The 16764-nt window shown below is 41.8% G+C and overlaps 1 protein-coding gene across 2 annotated transcripts in view; it reads right to left on the bottom strand.

Moving 5' to 3' along the window:
• The window catches only part of LOC121627226 (neuronal membrane glycoprotein M6-b-like), a 42938-nt gene that overhangs the window by 6362 nt on the left and 19812 nt on the right, over nucleotides 1-16764 (bottom strand). For both annotated transcript variants that reach the window (XM_041966011.1, XM_041966010.1), the window contains exons 2-4: nucleotides 2744-2930; nucleotides 1197-1356; nucleotides 497-665 (exon numbers count right to left, since the gene is read on the bottom strand). In XM_041966011.1, coding sequence (XP_041821945.1) covers nucleotides 497-665; nucleotides 1197-1356; nucleotides 2744-2930 — 516 coding nt within the window. The remainder of the gene's footprint in view (nucleotides 1-496; nucleotides 666-1196; nucleotides 1357-2743; nucleotides 2931-16764) is intronic.

The raw sequence follows: 16764 nt of genomic DNA, 5'->3' as shown, positions 1-16764 counted from the left end.
CAAAGGGGTAACACCGAAACCAGGTAAAAGGTGGGGGTGTTTTAAAAGTAGGATATTGAGCCTTTTTGTGATTTTCCAAACCCAGTTATTAAGGCCCACCTTGTCTCCAAGTTCTGCTCCTGCACACCTGATCCAATTAAACTGTAATGAAAATGTGTCATCCTAAATTAGATCAGGTGTGCAGGAACAGAGCAGGAGCAAGAGTATAAAGGACACGCTGGCCTGAATGACACGAGGATGAGCTGACAAACACTGCTTGGAGGCTGCCAGTCTTCATAGCAATGGTTTGTGGTGTTAATTAGCAGAAAATAATGAACACTTATTGGTACAAAGGGAAAAATCTCCCCTGTTACACTGCAGCATTGCTTCAGAAACAGCTCTTGATTCCTCTCATTTCTTCTCATGACATTATGCTTGAGATATTTCTACTTTTGATTCAATTAAAGGTGACACACAACTATATAAAAGACAGTAGTGTGTAGATGGGACAACTAACCATACTGCCTGACGTCCACACAGATGGAATCAGGTGAGGTGATGTTGGCGTCAGGAGACTTCATGGCAGCACAGGTATTCCACATGTTGAAGAACAGCAAAACGGGTATTGCCGTGAAGCCGAAGATGGCGAGGAAGGCCAGGGCGAGGATGTAGGTCAGGAACATAAACTGAAGGAGAGGGGTGAAAAGAAAGACAGATTTTTCTTCATAGTTTGAATTGCGTTTAAGAAAATGGGTTAATATCATGACCTCCACCCACCACATACACAGATGCACATATAAAGTCTGTGTTTCAGCTAATGTTACCGGACATCTGCAGCAATTAGAGTAATCAGGCTAGAAAGGACAAACTGTGCCAGAATTACCCTCAAGGGCTTGAGTGGGATTCTGAGTGTGTGTGTGCATTTGTGTATATCTATCTTTCTTGTGTGTGTCCATCAGTGTATAGTGGAGGTGTGTGATTATGCCACTGCAACACTTTCATGATGACATTTGTCCTGGCTTGTACAGCATTACGAATTTCTGTTTTGTGTAATTTTTCTAAGCCTGTAAACACTATTTTAAGCAAGAATGTTATAAAATAAATACACATCAAAGTAATTAAAATCTCATTTAGAGGCTTTAATTTGGAGTGCAACTGGGTCAGGGGGTGTGATGATTTGCAGCACAGCTTGTTTGTGCGTGCGTGTGTGGACATACGAAGGCAGTGATACAGCGTCCACAGACGGTGGTCTTGAAGTCACTCTGCAGCTCCTTCTTGATGGCGCTGGTGGTGTAAAAGCCCTCAGCCAGCAGGATGATGGCGTAGACGAAGAAGAAGGAAGCAATCCCGTAGATGATGTACTGAAAGATCTGGATCCTGACCACACGCATGCAGAAAAGGAAAGACTGTTAAAAATCTAACCAGTACAGGGCCTTTAAGACTGCACAAAACTGCACAACAGTATAAAACCGTGGAGGACAGCAAGAACCAACTACTTCAAAAATACTCTAAAGTGATGGTCAGAAATGTCAGTAGAAGTAGGAGTTCTATTACTGGGGCTGGGACAGTCTTTGCAATTGTAACCTCATTTTGTGGTTTACGTTGATATGGGTGTATTTTTAGATTAATTAAAGCAACACTGTGCTCAACTCAATGCACTCAAGAGTTTTTGTGTTTGTTTGTTCTTTACGAGCCAACAGTCGTTTATGGAGGCTAATGTTAGCTAACTTTAGATTATGACCATGTGATGCATGTGGATAGTGTTGGCTAACTTTGGAGAGATATGACTAGTAGTGGATAGCTAATGTAAGCTAACCTTAGACAAAACAAGACCGACATCTTATGGTATGGTAGCTAACTTTAAAGGTATGGCGATTAGCTTAGGTGGCTAATAGCTAACTTTAGAGATGACAAGTAACTTATGATGGCTTGTGTTAGCAAACTTAAAAAAAAAAAAAAGACCAATACTGTATGGGTAATGTTGGCTCAATTTAGAAGGATAATTTGGCTAATGATAGCTAACTTTAGGAGCTAATGGTGCTAATGGTTGCTAACTTCAGAAAGATACGAGCAGCTTTCTGTGGCTGCAAGAATGTGGTAAATGTTAACCAATGTTAGCTAACTCTGGAGGAAGATTTCTGAAAAACTGACATTACTGAGTTCACTGGATATTGCAATGTTTCGATTTTTTAGTGTTGTTGTTCCTGTTCAACAAAGATTACATAGCATTGTTTTAAGATGATGCTCTGGAATTGACATTAAATAGATCATTTATCCAGTTTATCTTACAGTGGCTTAAAGAGTGTCTCATTGGAAATAAATCTTCCCTGTGACAGGCTGATCCATTTTGAAAGAAACTAGAAATACACGATTTAGGAATCTCTTCAATAGAATGTTGTAAACGCCTCTTTCTATTGTTTTCTTTTTTCAGAATATCTATACTCTTCCTGTAAATGCTCTCTCACTTGAGTTAAGAGACATTTACTAGTTTTTGGGTATTCTGAATCATGGCAGACAATGTGGGAGGCTCTCTTCGACAGAATTAATAACTGCAGAGGTAGTAGATTCGCTGTTGTTTCAAAGCTTTGTACTGAAGCCAATTATGGTGCCCAGCGCTCATCGATGATTCTTCTTTTTATTATTTCTAAAAACTTTTTTCATTTTATTCTCTCAAATGTTTTAGTGCTTTACTGCTTGATTTCATTGATAAAGAATGGTGTACAGACAGCTGTTCTCTGCCGACTGAACCACACCGTGAACTTACACCATGGCGAGGGTGGCATGGTCGCTGGTGACCCTAGAGAAGTGGTTCTCCAGCATGGTCAGGGTGCCGGTCAGCGCCACGTGGCCGCAGCCGCAGAACAGAGCCACGCCTGAGAAGCAGAGGATAGTGGCCACCAGGGAGGCGTAGGGCACCCCGCCTAGACACTTGATGCAGCACTCGAAGCATCCTGCAGGGGGAGATAGATCGAGCAGGGTTAATTCACTGGTGCAAAGACTTTCCTGTTGGAAACTTCGCCTGCAGCTAAAATGCTTTAAGGAGGACACAGCAACAAACAATTCATGTCAGATTTGAAAGCGCACAAATGGTCAAAAAGCCCGACTGCAGATCAAATGCACGCTTCACACTGTGAACAGAGCAGAGTGCTGCAACATGAGACCTAGTAAGGTAGCTCGATCGACACTCACTGCAACACATGATGGCCTTTTCTCCACTGCTGTTTGTTACTCGTGTGCAGAAACCTGCATGGATGTTCGTACTGTCATGCTTGTCTCCCTAAGTGTACAAGAGGAGAACAACACTTCTCCCTCTCAGGCATGTCATGCAGCTAATCATAGCATCTTTCACAGCTAGTGCACGTTCACTTGAGCTCAGCTGGGAGTGCTGAATATTACATGCAAACTGCGCTACTTGCTCACTGCCTGCTCCAAATAACTACTCTATCTCGCTTTTGTCTTTAAAGAAACATTTCAAAAGCCTTTTTTCTAGTACTATGACTAGATTGAATGAATAACTCATAACCTAACTAAATTATTTCAAAATAAATGACTTGCCATTTATTTTCTAGGGCATCAGAGAAGTGACATTTAAGTGTTGCTTGTTTCGAGTCATTCCTCTAAAAAAACTGAAGACGTCTTGGCTGTTAGACATTGTTCCTCACAGATGAAAGTGAGAATAAGTGAACTGAATAAGCTTAATTTATTCTTGGTTTCAGGGCAGTTAAAAATCCTGTGCAAATGTCGGTTGTCACAAGAGGCTAAAATCGGCCTGCACACATTGCATATATTCACAACTCCAGAATGAAGATGAATGATCAAGAACAATCCCTTGTGATGAAGAATTAGTAAATTTGTTTGCCATTAACTGTGGCGGCGCATGAAGCTTCCAGAATGAGACATGAGCTACGTGGGATACAGGTATGGCTGATGCAGCGCATTCTGCTCCCATCACAGTCAAGAGGATAAAGAGGAATGAAAAGGAGGGAAAATAACACATTGTATTGAGCACAAAAGTCGCATCTTATATAACACCCGTTAAAAATAGCTCCTCCAGCAAAGCAGGAAGTTACTCTCGGAAAAAAAAGGACAAAATGAACTGGCTTGTGTGTGCCACTTTGCTGTTTCCATGACAACATGCTCCAATTGGCAACTCTGAAGCATCATTATTTCATGTACAGAAGTTTGCTGAATCTAAACATTTTCATTTGTAAAGCCTTGTACACATTATTGTAATTGTATTACATACTCTGTCTGTCAAATGCTCCAAGCTTGTGGACAGTTGTTATTGATGGTTTAAAAAGAGAATCATCGATAGCATCTCTCCTGGGAGAAGTCTGTTAGCTCATTGCTTTGGTCCAGAATGAAATTTTTCAACAACTCTTCAATGGATTGTCATGAATATTGGTAGAGACTTGCATGGTTTCCAGGCTCTTTTCATTTAGGGCCACTATGATGTTTGTGGTTGTAAATTGTTAAATATCTAAACAACTATTGGATGGATTTCCATGAAATTTGGTTCACACATTCATGTTCTCCACAGAATGAAAAGCAATAACTTTGCACCCATTATCTTTTCAAGGAGCCATCAAGTCCATTTCACTTGGTTAATAACCAAATTCCTGCCTAACTAATGATGGCCCCAGTCAGCCTCAGCTGCTCTTTGTGTTTAGCGATAATTAGCAAATGTTAGTATGCTAACATGCGAAACATCAGCATGTTAGGACTGTGACCATTTTAGCATTCTGACATTAGCATTTCGCTCAAAGCACCGAAGTATAGTCTCACAGAGCTGGTAGCTCAGCTGTAGCGTCTTATTTGACCGTATGTGCAACAAAGGAAATCTTGCACAATTTCATAAAATATACCAAACAAGATCAAAGATATGGCTCAAATTTATTCAGAAAGTCTTGGAATTGGAGAATTTGTTTCCACAAAATTAGATAAGTCTAGAAACTTGTTGAACTTGTGATAAGAATTAAATAAACAGCTGGTAATTTACATAAGCTTTACAAAATATTTGTAAAGCTTATCTGCATGTAGTCAAGTTTCCATATCGTACTAACACATCAGTCTTAATACAGAAAGAACTGTTCACTTGTGGTGTCTCCATTCCCTGAGGCTCATTTCTAGTCTCTGACCTCGGTGTGGGGTCATATGCTGGCAGATATTGAAAACCCCTCCTGTCCACGTCTGTGAATGAAAAACCAAGCCAGGAATCTAAGATGCAACTGCTCCCCTCCAAAGTGTGCTACTGCTGCTGAAGACTCTGCGTTGCGTAACCGAGCGGAGGCTTGTTGCATAATAGATCCAAATCCTATTAATGTTAATGAAGGAAGCGGGCTGATGGAGAGGTGGAGCTGATAAGGCTGGATGGCTCTAAATTCCTGAGCCGAGAAACAGGCCAGGCCTCCGGGGTTCGGGAATGCAATGGATTCACTGGTCGATACAATGACGACCAGGAGGCTGTTTAAAAGCTGCTCTGCAATGACACTCCATCCTCAATAAAAGGTCAATCTTAACAGGTAATTTAGTATGTTAGTCTTCCTGTCTTTTTTATTTAGAGAAGAGAATAAAAGCTGCCAGGGAGACGTGGTAATCCTGCTTTCTCAGTTGACAATGACGTTATCTTGACATTCATGGACTTTAATGATCCTTTGAAGGTGGAGAAAGGTGCATATTTGCAGATTTTGTTAATTTGTTCTAAGAAAAAAATGAAATCGAAGCTAAAAGGTCAGGATTGCACGACTGGTATTTAAGGCTCCTGACATTTCTTCTCGCCCCATGCACAGGTTTCTTTTAAACACCGCAGGGGCCCCTCATCTGGCCCGCCTCTGGCTACGACTGTTTGTCAGCCTCAGTTTTTAAAGTGCGCTAATGGGAAACAGACAGGCCGGAGTGGTCAGCTCCAGCCAGGCCTAATGGAAATCAATGGGCTATTCATTAGAGTAGAATTTAGGTGACACACCGAGGCCGGCCCATCGCTCTCGTTTTATACCTCGCTGCATCTCGCCACCTCTTATCTGTGCCCTGCTTGTCTTCTTCTCTGCTCTCTGTTTGAAATATGACTGCATGCCCACGCTGCACTTACAGTGAGCCAGCTGGAGTTAATCGCTTAGACAATATGCTACGCTCCTCTTATGATGTTGTATCATATATCATCTCAACAATCTCAGACCAAGTGCAATGCATCAGGATGTGGGAACGTTTTACAGGCTGTGAAGGCGCCTGAACACCAGCGCACCAGTATGAAAGAACGAAAGATTTGGGGACTTCTGTTAATTTTGTCAAGCGACAGAACGGCAAATAATTTGACAGACAAGAGCTGCAATTAAGGATTAACATCCCCTGCTGTTTAGAAAGCTTGTTCTCCTTCCAGATCGCTGTAGCGGCCTGCAGGACAAAACTGGAAAATGTTCCCCTGCTTAAATTAGGATTTCAATTTGCAGCTGAGGGTGACAGTTAAGCAAGATAGTGATAATAGATTGAGTCTCTTATTTTTTTTCCACAGACAAAGACAAAGAAAAACTGAGAGGGAACAGAGGTATTAGCGTGGAGCACACGAGAGAGAGAGAACGGAAAGCAGCTAGGTGAATGGAGAGGAAGGCCGAGCGAGAGATCGATAGAGAGCAGGCGGTGAAACAAAGAGAAGAGGAAAAAGAGAGGAGAAGGTGAAGAAAGAGGCAGAGCGAGCGAGGAAGAACAGAGAAAAGAACAGAGCGAGAGAAAGTGTACGCGAAAAGCAGTTCTTAGCCCCAGGGCCGGCAAATAGCAGTTGCCATAGCAACGCGTTACCCACGACCCAGTTCAGCGGTAGCGTAGTCCTTCGCAGCCGCCTCACACACACACATACACACACAGATGCAGAGTGATGTAACCTGAATCAAAACCTGGAGATTGCTGCTAAATGGTGACAACAGTCTGGAATTTGAAATGAATGGATATGAAAGCAACTGAAGTGCAGGACGAGAAACATGGAAAGGAGGGAGATGCAAAATATCTCTAACTATAAACTGCTGGTCAGGATTTGGGAAGTGGGTCAAACAGATACTGTATTGTTTGACATGAAAGTGAGATAGATCGGCGATCGGTGGACTTAAAGAATGATAATTCAACAGGAAATGATGCAGAAAACGAGCTAAAACTCTGACATGTTATCACCTCAAAAGCTGATATGGTGAACTTGAGAGTGAACTGAAAGACACTAAACGGCTCAGTAAAGCTGTGGAGATCTGCAGAGTGCCACAATAATTAATTTCATCCTCTATTAATAAAAAAATACTGATTATAGCAGCTTTAAGTTCAGGTTTTGATCACCAAGACAATGAATGTTTCTACTCTACTTGACAGAGTGATTAAGGACTAGCAGAGGCATTATGCAACATTACACAACTGCAGGCAGTTCATGATTTGTCAGCTGTGAGCTGCACAAAATATGAAGAAAGATAAAGTCATTCTCCAAGAGAAACTATACAGGATGTAGATATGTTTATTCATCACTTAACTGGTTTTGTGTACAAAGAAGCACAATAATCCACACAGTCAATACAAAATCTCCATTTGGTTTTACCCTTTTTTCCTTGTCACATTCATATTCCCAGTCTTCTAATTAGACAAGAGGACGCTTCAGGCTTTTTGATTGGGTGAACGGGGTGTGGCACAGAGTTGACATAGCTGGAGACAGAACTTGTCACCCACTGCTGACATCCTTTGTGATTATGCTCCGCATCCTGTCAATCACCTGACGCCCACAACATGAAATGAAGAGTGTTCGCCATGAAATAATCCCTATAATACATGTTGCCTTGCGAACGTCTTTGTCACATTGTCACTACCTTTGAACTTGTTGCGATTGCATTTTATAAACAATTTTAAGAATCTAAGTATAACATGCACTGCAGAATGATTTGTGGTAAATAAAAAGTGGACACTTTAAACTGTCTGTATTCTCTTTAAGCAGCAGCTTTCATCTGTCATCTTTTGATCAGCAAGAACTTTGATTTCCTTATATTTACATATAAACAGAGCAGAGGAGAAAGATTACATCGACTGTCCTGATGATTAATAATTTGCCATAAACTGTACAACCCAGTGGCACAGCATGATCATCGCCAACTGTTTGAATACACAGTGCATCTGCCAGGAATAAGAGCGTTAATAAAGCTTTGTGAATATTTCAGCGGCCGGTCTGGTCCCTGCCTGCGGCTGTATTCCAATTTAGAAGTGCAGTATTCATTATGGGGCAATTTCCTCACATTGCATTATGGGTAGATTCCCACAAGAGGTGAGGAGGACCTCAGAGAAGGAGCAAAAGAGAGGAAGGGTGTGGGAAAGTGAAGGAGAAAGAGATGGGAGGGGGGTGAAGGGCTGCGTCTCCGCTGGTTGACATGAAAAAGAAGCCCCATCTGTTTGATGGCAGCAGACTTCAGCCACAACAACACTCACACAAACTCGTAACCTCATAACTTCAGCTTGGGAGATTTCCGTCTTTCCACTCGAGTTGAAGGATCAAATGCTCCTCTGAGCTTTTATGAAACCCTTTTAAAAATCATGAGAGAACATCAAAACCGCATTGTCATGAAGTGAAAAACAAAGCTGTATTTCCTTAAAGGATAATTCCTGTTTATTACAACTTGTTTTTGTTGTTCTCATTGTTTCTATCAGTTGTGACACTAATGTAATTGTTAAAATCTGGCAACACAGCAACATCGCCACAACAATGTCCAACAGGGAAAGAAACACGAGCAGTTCAAAGATGATCAGTTCCACAGTCTACTCTGATTATCTAAACGTACACTGAATGGAATCAAATGTTGGCACAAATCCCTCATTGCACAAAGTTGACAAAACAACTAACCTGCCCGTTACTTCCTCAATTGATTTAATGAACGGTTTTGTCTTTGAATAATGGCAGGCCTATTAGAAATTCCCATAGTCTTCAATTGCTTATTTTGTCAAACTAACATCTTGTCTATGCAGGAGGTGCAGTGAAAGCAGCACATGGAGTAGAGCAACAGCTTCAGCACTCCTTCAGTGGCTACACGTGATGCGTTCAGGCACAGCACTGGGTGAAGGTCGTACACGCTTTGGAAGTGTTTGGAGACCATACACAATCCCTGCAGTTACTCCATCGATGTTTAATTAGAGCTGCATACAGCGTTGGAGGTGAGGCTTTGTTCATTCCTATGAACATTGCTCAGTGGTGCATGAAGCCAAAAAAGCCACTTCCTGTTGTAAAGAAATTACCTGGACAAATGCATGCAGGAGGCACTCAGAGCACAGGGCCCATAGCCGAGCCCGCTAACTTCCAGTTTAGCTCTCTGCTAACGTGAATGGGAATCAAATGTAATCACGTAGCTGTTGGCTCAGGTCTCAGCTGTGTTTCACAGGCGTAACCACAACCTAAAGCATTTATTTCCACTTCAGGTCTATTTTTAGGGGGAAAAAAACACAAGGTTTATGCCCCAGAAAAAGACACTGAATAAATATAATTATATACATGCTGCAACCTAGAGGGCAGCACACTGTACTCTGGTCTGTACAGACATTCAGCCTGTTAGCAACTGTTTGATTACAGCCAATAACAGACATAATCTACACTCTTCACTTTTGTGTAATCAGACGGGAGCCCTCTTGATTTCTTATAACTCCTCTTGTCTTCTCTCCCACTCAAACTTCATCAGGGCCTGCAGGATTATGAGGAGGAAACATTTAGTGTGAGATCATCATGCAGCGGTCAAAGTAATTAAGGCCGACAGCGCTGAGCTCAGAGAAAACTACCCCCCCACGCACACACATGCACATGCACACTCTTTTGCACCTAGTTCGCTGAAAGCTGAAGCTAACAGCCGACTTCGGCATCATCAATTATATGCATCAGACTTGCTGGATAAATAGATCAGGAACACTCAAGGAAAACTGCACACGGCACATCCACATCAGACAGGCGCTTCAGTGAGATGTGAACGCGATCATGACGCTGGCGTGACGTTTGCAGTCCAGCTGTCAGCAGAAACAAGATTCCAAACCAAAGCAGTTGTTGAATGTGATAACATGCTGATTCTTTTTGACATAAACTGAACTGAAAACAGCATAAAGACAATATATTAAATGCTTGACCTCATCAGCTTCATTGATTTTTGTAAATGTCGGATTATTCTGAATCTGATGCAGCAACACATTTCAAACAAGTTGGGACAGGAGCAACAAAAAACTGGGAAAGATGTGGAACGCTCCAAAAACACCTGTTTGGAACATTCCACAGGTAAACAGGTTGATTGGTAACAGGTGACAGTATTATGATTGGGTATGAAAGGAGCATCCTGGAAGGGCTCAATGGTTCACAAGCGAGGATGGAGCGAGGTTCACCACTTTGTGAACACATGATTGGATAATTGGAATCATAGTTGTATTCATACAAGGAAAATATTTCAGGATATGCACTTAGTTTCATTTCCTGTTTAAAAAAAATCATCTCTTTAATACCTCCTTCCTCATCTCGACACACGTTCATCTGCAACACATTATCAAAGCAAAGGTTTTCGGTAATCGGCTTGTTTGCACCGTTGATCAAGAGGACACAATATGCTCTGCGCCAGGTAAGAGGATGACGCCAGCCACCATCACCATTCCCCACCAGAAACCTTTTTTTTTTTTCCCACGGTGCATAGCTGACCCTAATCTTCTGTTTGTGAGAAAACCTTGGCTGGTTATGCAGCATTATGAATGCCACAAGGTCAGCATCTGCTTGGGCGTAATTGAGCATGATGGACCGCACGAATCTCAAATCCCGTTCTCTGCGCTCTGCTGCGTGATCAATACTTTTATCCTGCTGAGCTGCTGGATGGTGGTTCCTTCCATCTCTCGCTTTCTGTGGCCAATCTGGGCCAAAGTCTGACAGCTGGACGAGGGACTCAAATCCCAAGACACACACCAAACACACCCACCTTTGTGAATACACAAAAAAACAGAGAAATCCGTACACAGATGGGGTACACGCATCTGCAGAGAAACACACACAAACTGTTCATCTGGTGCAGTTTGTTTGCATGTTTGCATCTGTTTAGCACTGACACTTCCAACCTGTGCATGCCAAAAACAAAAATTACAAGCAACGCACTTCTTTTTTGTCTCTTGGTTTGTGAACTGAGTTGCAGCTGGAGTGCCTGGGAGGAAAAGTACAGCGTAACATACTGCACCTATTGAGCTGATGTTTCCTGTCATGATCCACCAGGCTCAACAACAGGAGGAGGCAAGAGGCAATGTTGAGTTTAGATGAAACAAAGATTTTTGTTTCCCCCATGGAAGTGCAGGCCCTTCTACATACAGTAAAGTTATTTTTTAAACGTATAATCCAAGTAACTATCCAGGGCATGTTGTCGCGAATGCATAACGTTTTTCCGCCTGATTGTGTTGCCTTGCTCAGATTTTGCTGATTTGGTCATTTTTCCTTGATGTTTGTGCTTCTGCCGTGGTTAACGAGGCTTCGTAGCTAAATGGCTTATTTCTGTCTGTTTTAATTGTGTTTATTGTTAATGTATGGCTCGTACGCACGGCTCCACTCCACCATTCCGCTGTCTGACTTGATGTGTCTTTGTCAGAAATAAATTCTGAGCAGAGAGACGCTTCTGAAACGGAGACGGGAACATCGCTGTCACTTGCACACACTGTCTAGAATTGTTTAGTCGGACGCGTGTTGCAGGCGGAACGCGGACGTTATGCGCCCGGTGGAAGAGGTAAGACTGGTAAAGGGAGATGTCTTTCTGAGCAAAAGTATTGGTTTAGTAGTTTTAGTAGCTAGCATTTTTTAAGGATTTCTTTAACTGTTTTTAAAACCCTGCAGTGTTCAGTAAGATATGAAATAGGGGAGCCCATTTCTGCCAGGACAAAAAAGGAAGAACGTAGTCATGATAATTAAAATGCTCTTGCAAAGTCAAAATTTTGACTTCAATTTTCAGAGCTTTCTCATAATCTTGTTGTAATAGCTCAAATTTCTTTGACATACTCAGTCAAAAGTCATTAAAATTAGTTTAAATTTTGATTAAAGTAATAGAATGAAAAGTCATAATTTCATTTTTTTAGATACTAAGAGATGAGAAAGCTATTTTTATTTATTTCATTCATGTATTTGCCTTTTTTGCTCGGAATTAGTTTCCACATATGAAACGAGAGGCTCAAGTTATTGAGAAAGTTAGGGAGGCTTTGTTTATCTTTTTTTAAAAAAGTGTATTTCTGCACAATATGATGCAAGAAAGCTGTAGCTCTGCCCTTTAGGGCTATTTTGTATAATGATGTAATGATGCAATTAACAGTCGACTAGTACAACAGTTTATTTGTAATTATTAGAAGAGTAAATTTAAAAGTGCCTGGCTATAGGGTGCAGTGAGTAGACCTAAACAGAGATGATAGATAGTCCACGGATCACCTACACGGTGTGAAACAGGCACGATCACCTCTAACGAGCTGCCATATGCCGGCTCAGCAGAGCAAAGTGAACGCCGTTAGTTTGGGTCTTTCTCCACCAAAATATAAAATGGCCCCTCTGGCCAGACGTGTCGTGCCATCGAACTGAATGGCTCAGCAGTTACGCAACCAACTTGGCTAATGTCACTTTCCCAGAGATGTCAACGAAGTCGGTGGCCCTCCCCTGGCCCCTTCGCCTCCACTCCACCCTCCTCCCCCTGATGTGATTATGGAGATTCACTTTCCAGTAGCCTCGGGGGCCTCAGCAAACACTCACTGTGTGTGAGTGTGTTTCTGTGTGTGTGTGTGTGTGTGTGTGGTTGGCACAAAGAGCACGTACTCTGAAATATGAGTTACTGCAACACCTTTACTGTAGCGCAGTAGGCTGACTCCACATAGTTTTATTGATTGTTCATCAAACGTAATCAGGAAATAGCGAATAGGACAAAAGAGACCAGTTTCTTCGAGAGTTTGGTTGTTGAATGTAATTCCAACACTTTTCTCGCACTGTTGATTTGACATTCAAGAACAAAGGGGCAGCCACCACAAACCAACAAACACAACTTATATCATCTTCAGCAGTCTTAAACCAGGAACCAGGAACCACGAAACCAGAACCCAGCCTGAAACGGAGGCACAAAATGACCCACTCATCATACAGGCCCCGTCATTTATCAATATCAGCCATGGCTAATGACGCCGAGTGCTAATCGGCATCAGGCGTTTTATGGGCTATGGATGAGAGGAGCAGATTGAGCATCAGTGGGTGATGGAGGAAGGCCAGAGGAGGTTGGCATCACTCAGGAACAAGGCATGCTGCGCCAACCTGCCACTTGCTGCTATTCATATCCCCACTGCAGACTGGGGTTCAAAGTAGATGCAGTGTTGGAGGGTGGTGTATTGGGATTACTGTTCTGTGGTAGCTTGTGTGTTTCCTTCTAAGTCCTTGTAATCTGTTGCTTCTTTCTAGGACTGATTTTCCATTATCAATTCATCGCTTCATTGTTTTCTTAATGAATCAATGCATCTTTTAGTCGGTAAAACATCACATAATAGTGAAAAATGCCACGGCGACGTCTTCAAATGACGTCTTCTGTCATACCAACAGTCCAAAACCAAAAGTCATTAAATTAACAGTGACAAAAACAGAGAAGAGTAGCTCATCGTCACAGGAGCTGAAATCAGCAATTGCTTTGACATTTTTTGATTATAGATTCAATAAACGTGAAACTATATGTAATTAATGAAAGAGGAATTAACATATCCATCCTGTTACAGATGAAAAGTTGAAAACATCAGCAATAGCCTTCAACCCCTGAGGCTACTCAGTTCACTACACTAAGGGGTTTTGCTGCTGCGGCCCTCCTTGATCGAGTATGACCAGTGGCTCACAGTGGCTAATGTTAGCAAACTTGATATGGTGGCTTTTAGTTATTGTCAGCAGACTTTATACATGGTGGCTAATGTTAGCTAATGTAGGCAAACATATGATGGATCACATGCTGCTGTAATGCCCAAATTCCCCAGCTGGGGATAAATAAAGTTTTATTTAAATCTTATCTTTTGCTAATGTGAGCAAACTTTAAATATGGCGGCTAGTGTTTACTAATGTTAGCAAAATTTAGATATGATGGCTAATGTTAATTAATATAGAAAAATGTATATATGATGGCTAATGTTCAGTCGCGTTAGCAAACTTTACATGGTGGACAATGTTAGCTAATGTTAGCAAGATATGGTGGCTAATGTTAGCAAGATATGGTGGCTAATGTTAGCTATATGAACTAGTTACTGATACGTTCCTTCCATTAATGAACCAGTTTGGTGACTTTATGATTCATCTCTGAGTAATTGTTACACAGTATTTTAGTATTTGTCATTTTTCTGCAATTGTGACTTGTGGCCCCAGAAATCAGAATCCAGCAAAAGTAAGGCAGACTTGCCTAAAGCGACTAACAGCTAATCAATTACGATAACTGTTGCACCTTGCTGTTGACCAGCAGACTAACTGTTTCAGCTCAAATTATTTAATTTTAAAATTCAAATGTTTTGAATTATTTTCCTCTCACGTGTTATTATTTTTTTTGTTCGCAGAAATACCTTCAATGTCACCATCATCTCATACGGCCACACACTTAGCCACAGTGTTTTTGAAGTGGACAATTAAAATAGTTGTAGCATAGCCTTCATAGGAAGTTGCTGTTTTAGGTAAGAAACAATTAAGCTATTTTTAAGGGATTTTCCCCAGCTCTACTGGCAAGCATGCAGAAAAGAAATGGCAACAAGGCACATCCGTACACAATACTGCTTGTTCTGTAAACATTCAAGCAGAGAGAGCACATTTGTGACCACAGTGTGGGGACTGAGGGCTGAATATGAACACAATGGCGTACCACGAAGTCTCGCCCACACTTGCAAAAATAGAGCTTTTCCTTCGGTGCAAGCAAAGCGCCGACACAGACGTTCCCCTGAACCACTCCTGGTCACTGACACGTAAACAAATACAAGCGCACACGCCGACCCTGACGCACGACGCACACACACACATATCCAGATGGAGGCTGACAGCATGCTTTGGGCAAATGGCTTCAAATGAGGAACACATGAGCCTCTCCCTGTGTGACGGCTTTCACATGCTCCCACAACCTCACACACCTCCGGGGCGAGAGGAGAGGAGGCGAAGGGCGTGTGTGCATGAGTGTGTGTGTGGGGAAGATAAGCAGGAGAATCAGGACAAGACAGTGAGGAGAAAGGAGGAAGACGAGGGCTGGAAAAGAGAAGAAAGGAAAGCAGGAGGATCGTGGCAGCTCATTCAATCAGAAAGTCTGAGATATGCAGGGACAGATTTGTATGTGATTTGTACGTTTTCAGACAGACTCATGAGTGTAATCAATGTTTAAAGAGGAAACAAGCTGCAGGAAACAGAAAGCGAGTGTGCACCAAAGCTGAATTTTGTGGCGACAAATTTATTTCCTCTCTGTGCTTAAAATCGACATTACTCGATTGTGGCTCCAATTTGTTCTTTTGTTTCCCTCAATAATTTTGTTAATACGTCATTTTTTTTGGGAGCATCATCCAGTGTGTGGGAGCCTTACTTGTTTCTTGATATTGTCATTGAAAAACTGCCATAAAGAGATGAAACTGGAGAGAGAGTTTCAGGCGAAGTGAGAGGTGGTTATGTGTAACAAAGTCAAGTAGGAGATGCATGCCAACAGCAGCAAGTCTACGCATTAGAGTGGATGTGGGTGTGTGTGAGAGAAAATGTCCAAATCAGCTACTGTTGTAGTCAGGAAAATGTACTGTCCTGGATTGACATGCTAGGTCTTCCATTTGCCTTCACAAAGTATGATACTTCAGTTAGGTGAGCATTTTAAGACACTAAGTTGTCAAATATAAAGCAAATGATGCTTGTTAGCAAATAGAAATATGCATGTCGATATATCAACTTTTACTGCGTGTCATATCACCTCGGGTGCTCATCTGCATCATCCAACCAAACGGTTCATCTATTTTTGTATTTGCATGGAGGGAAGAGAGGAAGAATTTGGATATTATGCAATTCTGCCGTTAGCAAAGCTACAGTAGATAAATGCATGTAGCCTAACTGATGATTTTTGGACGTTTTTTGCCCTAAAGTTATTCAGACATACCAGAGCTGAATAATGAGACACTCTCGCTCCTTTATGAGTGTGGAGAAGAAGCTTCTTGGGATTTATGTGTGTGGCAGCAGTGATTTGCTTGGATTAAAAGGCATAATAACACTGACACTGGCAACAAGTTCATTCAAAAAAGGAGCAGAAGTCACCACCAGCCACCTTCTAATATTTACAGTACAGCAACAGTGATCCACAAAGAATTAAAATGTTTTGTGTAAAGTAAAACAAGTTAGGCTTGATCTACTTTAAGGTCACGAAGGCAGGGAATGGAACCTGTGTTTATCAGAAACAGAAACTAAATGTCAGCACCAGCAGGGATAACAGTCCAGCTCCTCTCCTGGTGCCTGCTCATCAAACAGGGGTTGGCCTTTAGATTCAGGGCCTCAACCCGGTCTCAGCTGGACTGTGTTGCTAGGCTTTTCTTCCCAGTCCTTTGGTTGTTCTGTTGTCCAAAACAGAATGAAGAAATAACAGTTTTTACATTTTGTGAAAGAAGTCTTTGTTATGTGTTGCAGAGATATCTACTGAAGTTAGCATGCTAACCAGCTAGCCTCAGCCTGCCTTGTCTTGTAATACCACTTTGCACCTCAAGTGGCGATAGTGAATACAAGCTGACATCTTGTTTCTTTATTTTGTCCAACATCAGTCCAAAACCTTTAAGATATTCAAT

This window comes from Chelmon rostratus, chromosome 24 (assembly GCF_017976325.1).
Source record: "Chelmon rostratus isolate fCheRos1 chromosome 24, fCheRos1.pri, whole genome shotgun sequence".
In the NCBI taxonomy this organism is placed as follows: Eukaryota; Metazoa; Chordata; class Actinopteri; order Chaetodontiformes; family Chaetodontidae; genus Chelmon; species Chelmon rostratus.
This window is presented reverse-complemented; position numbering and strand designations above follow the sequence as displayed.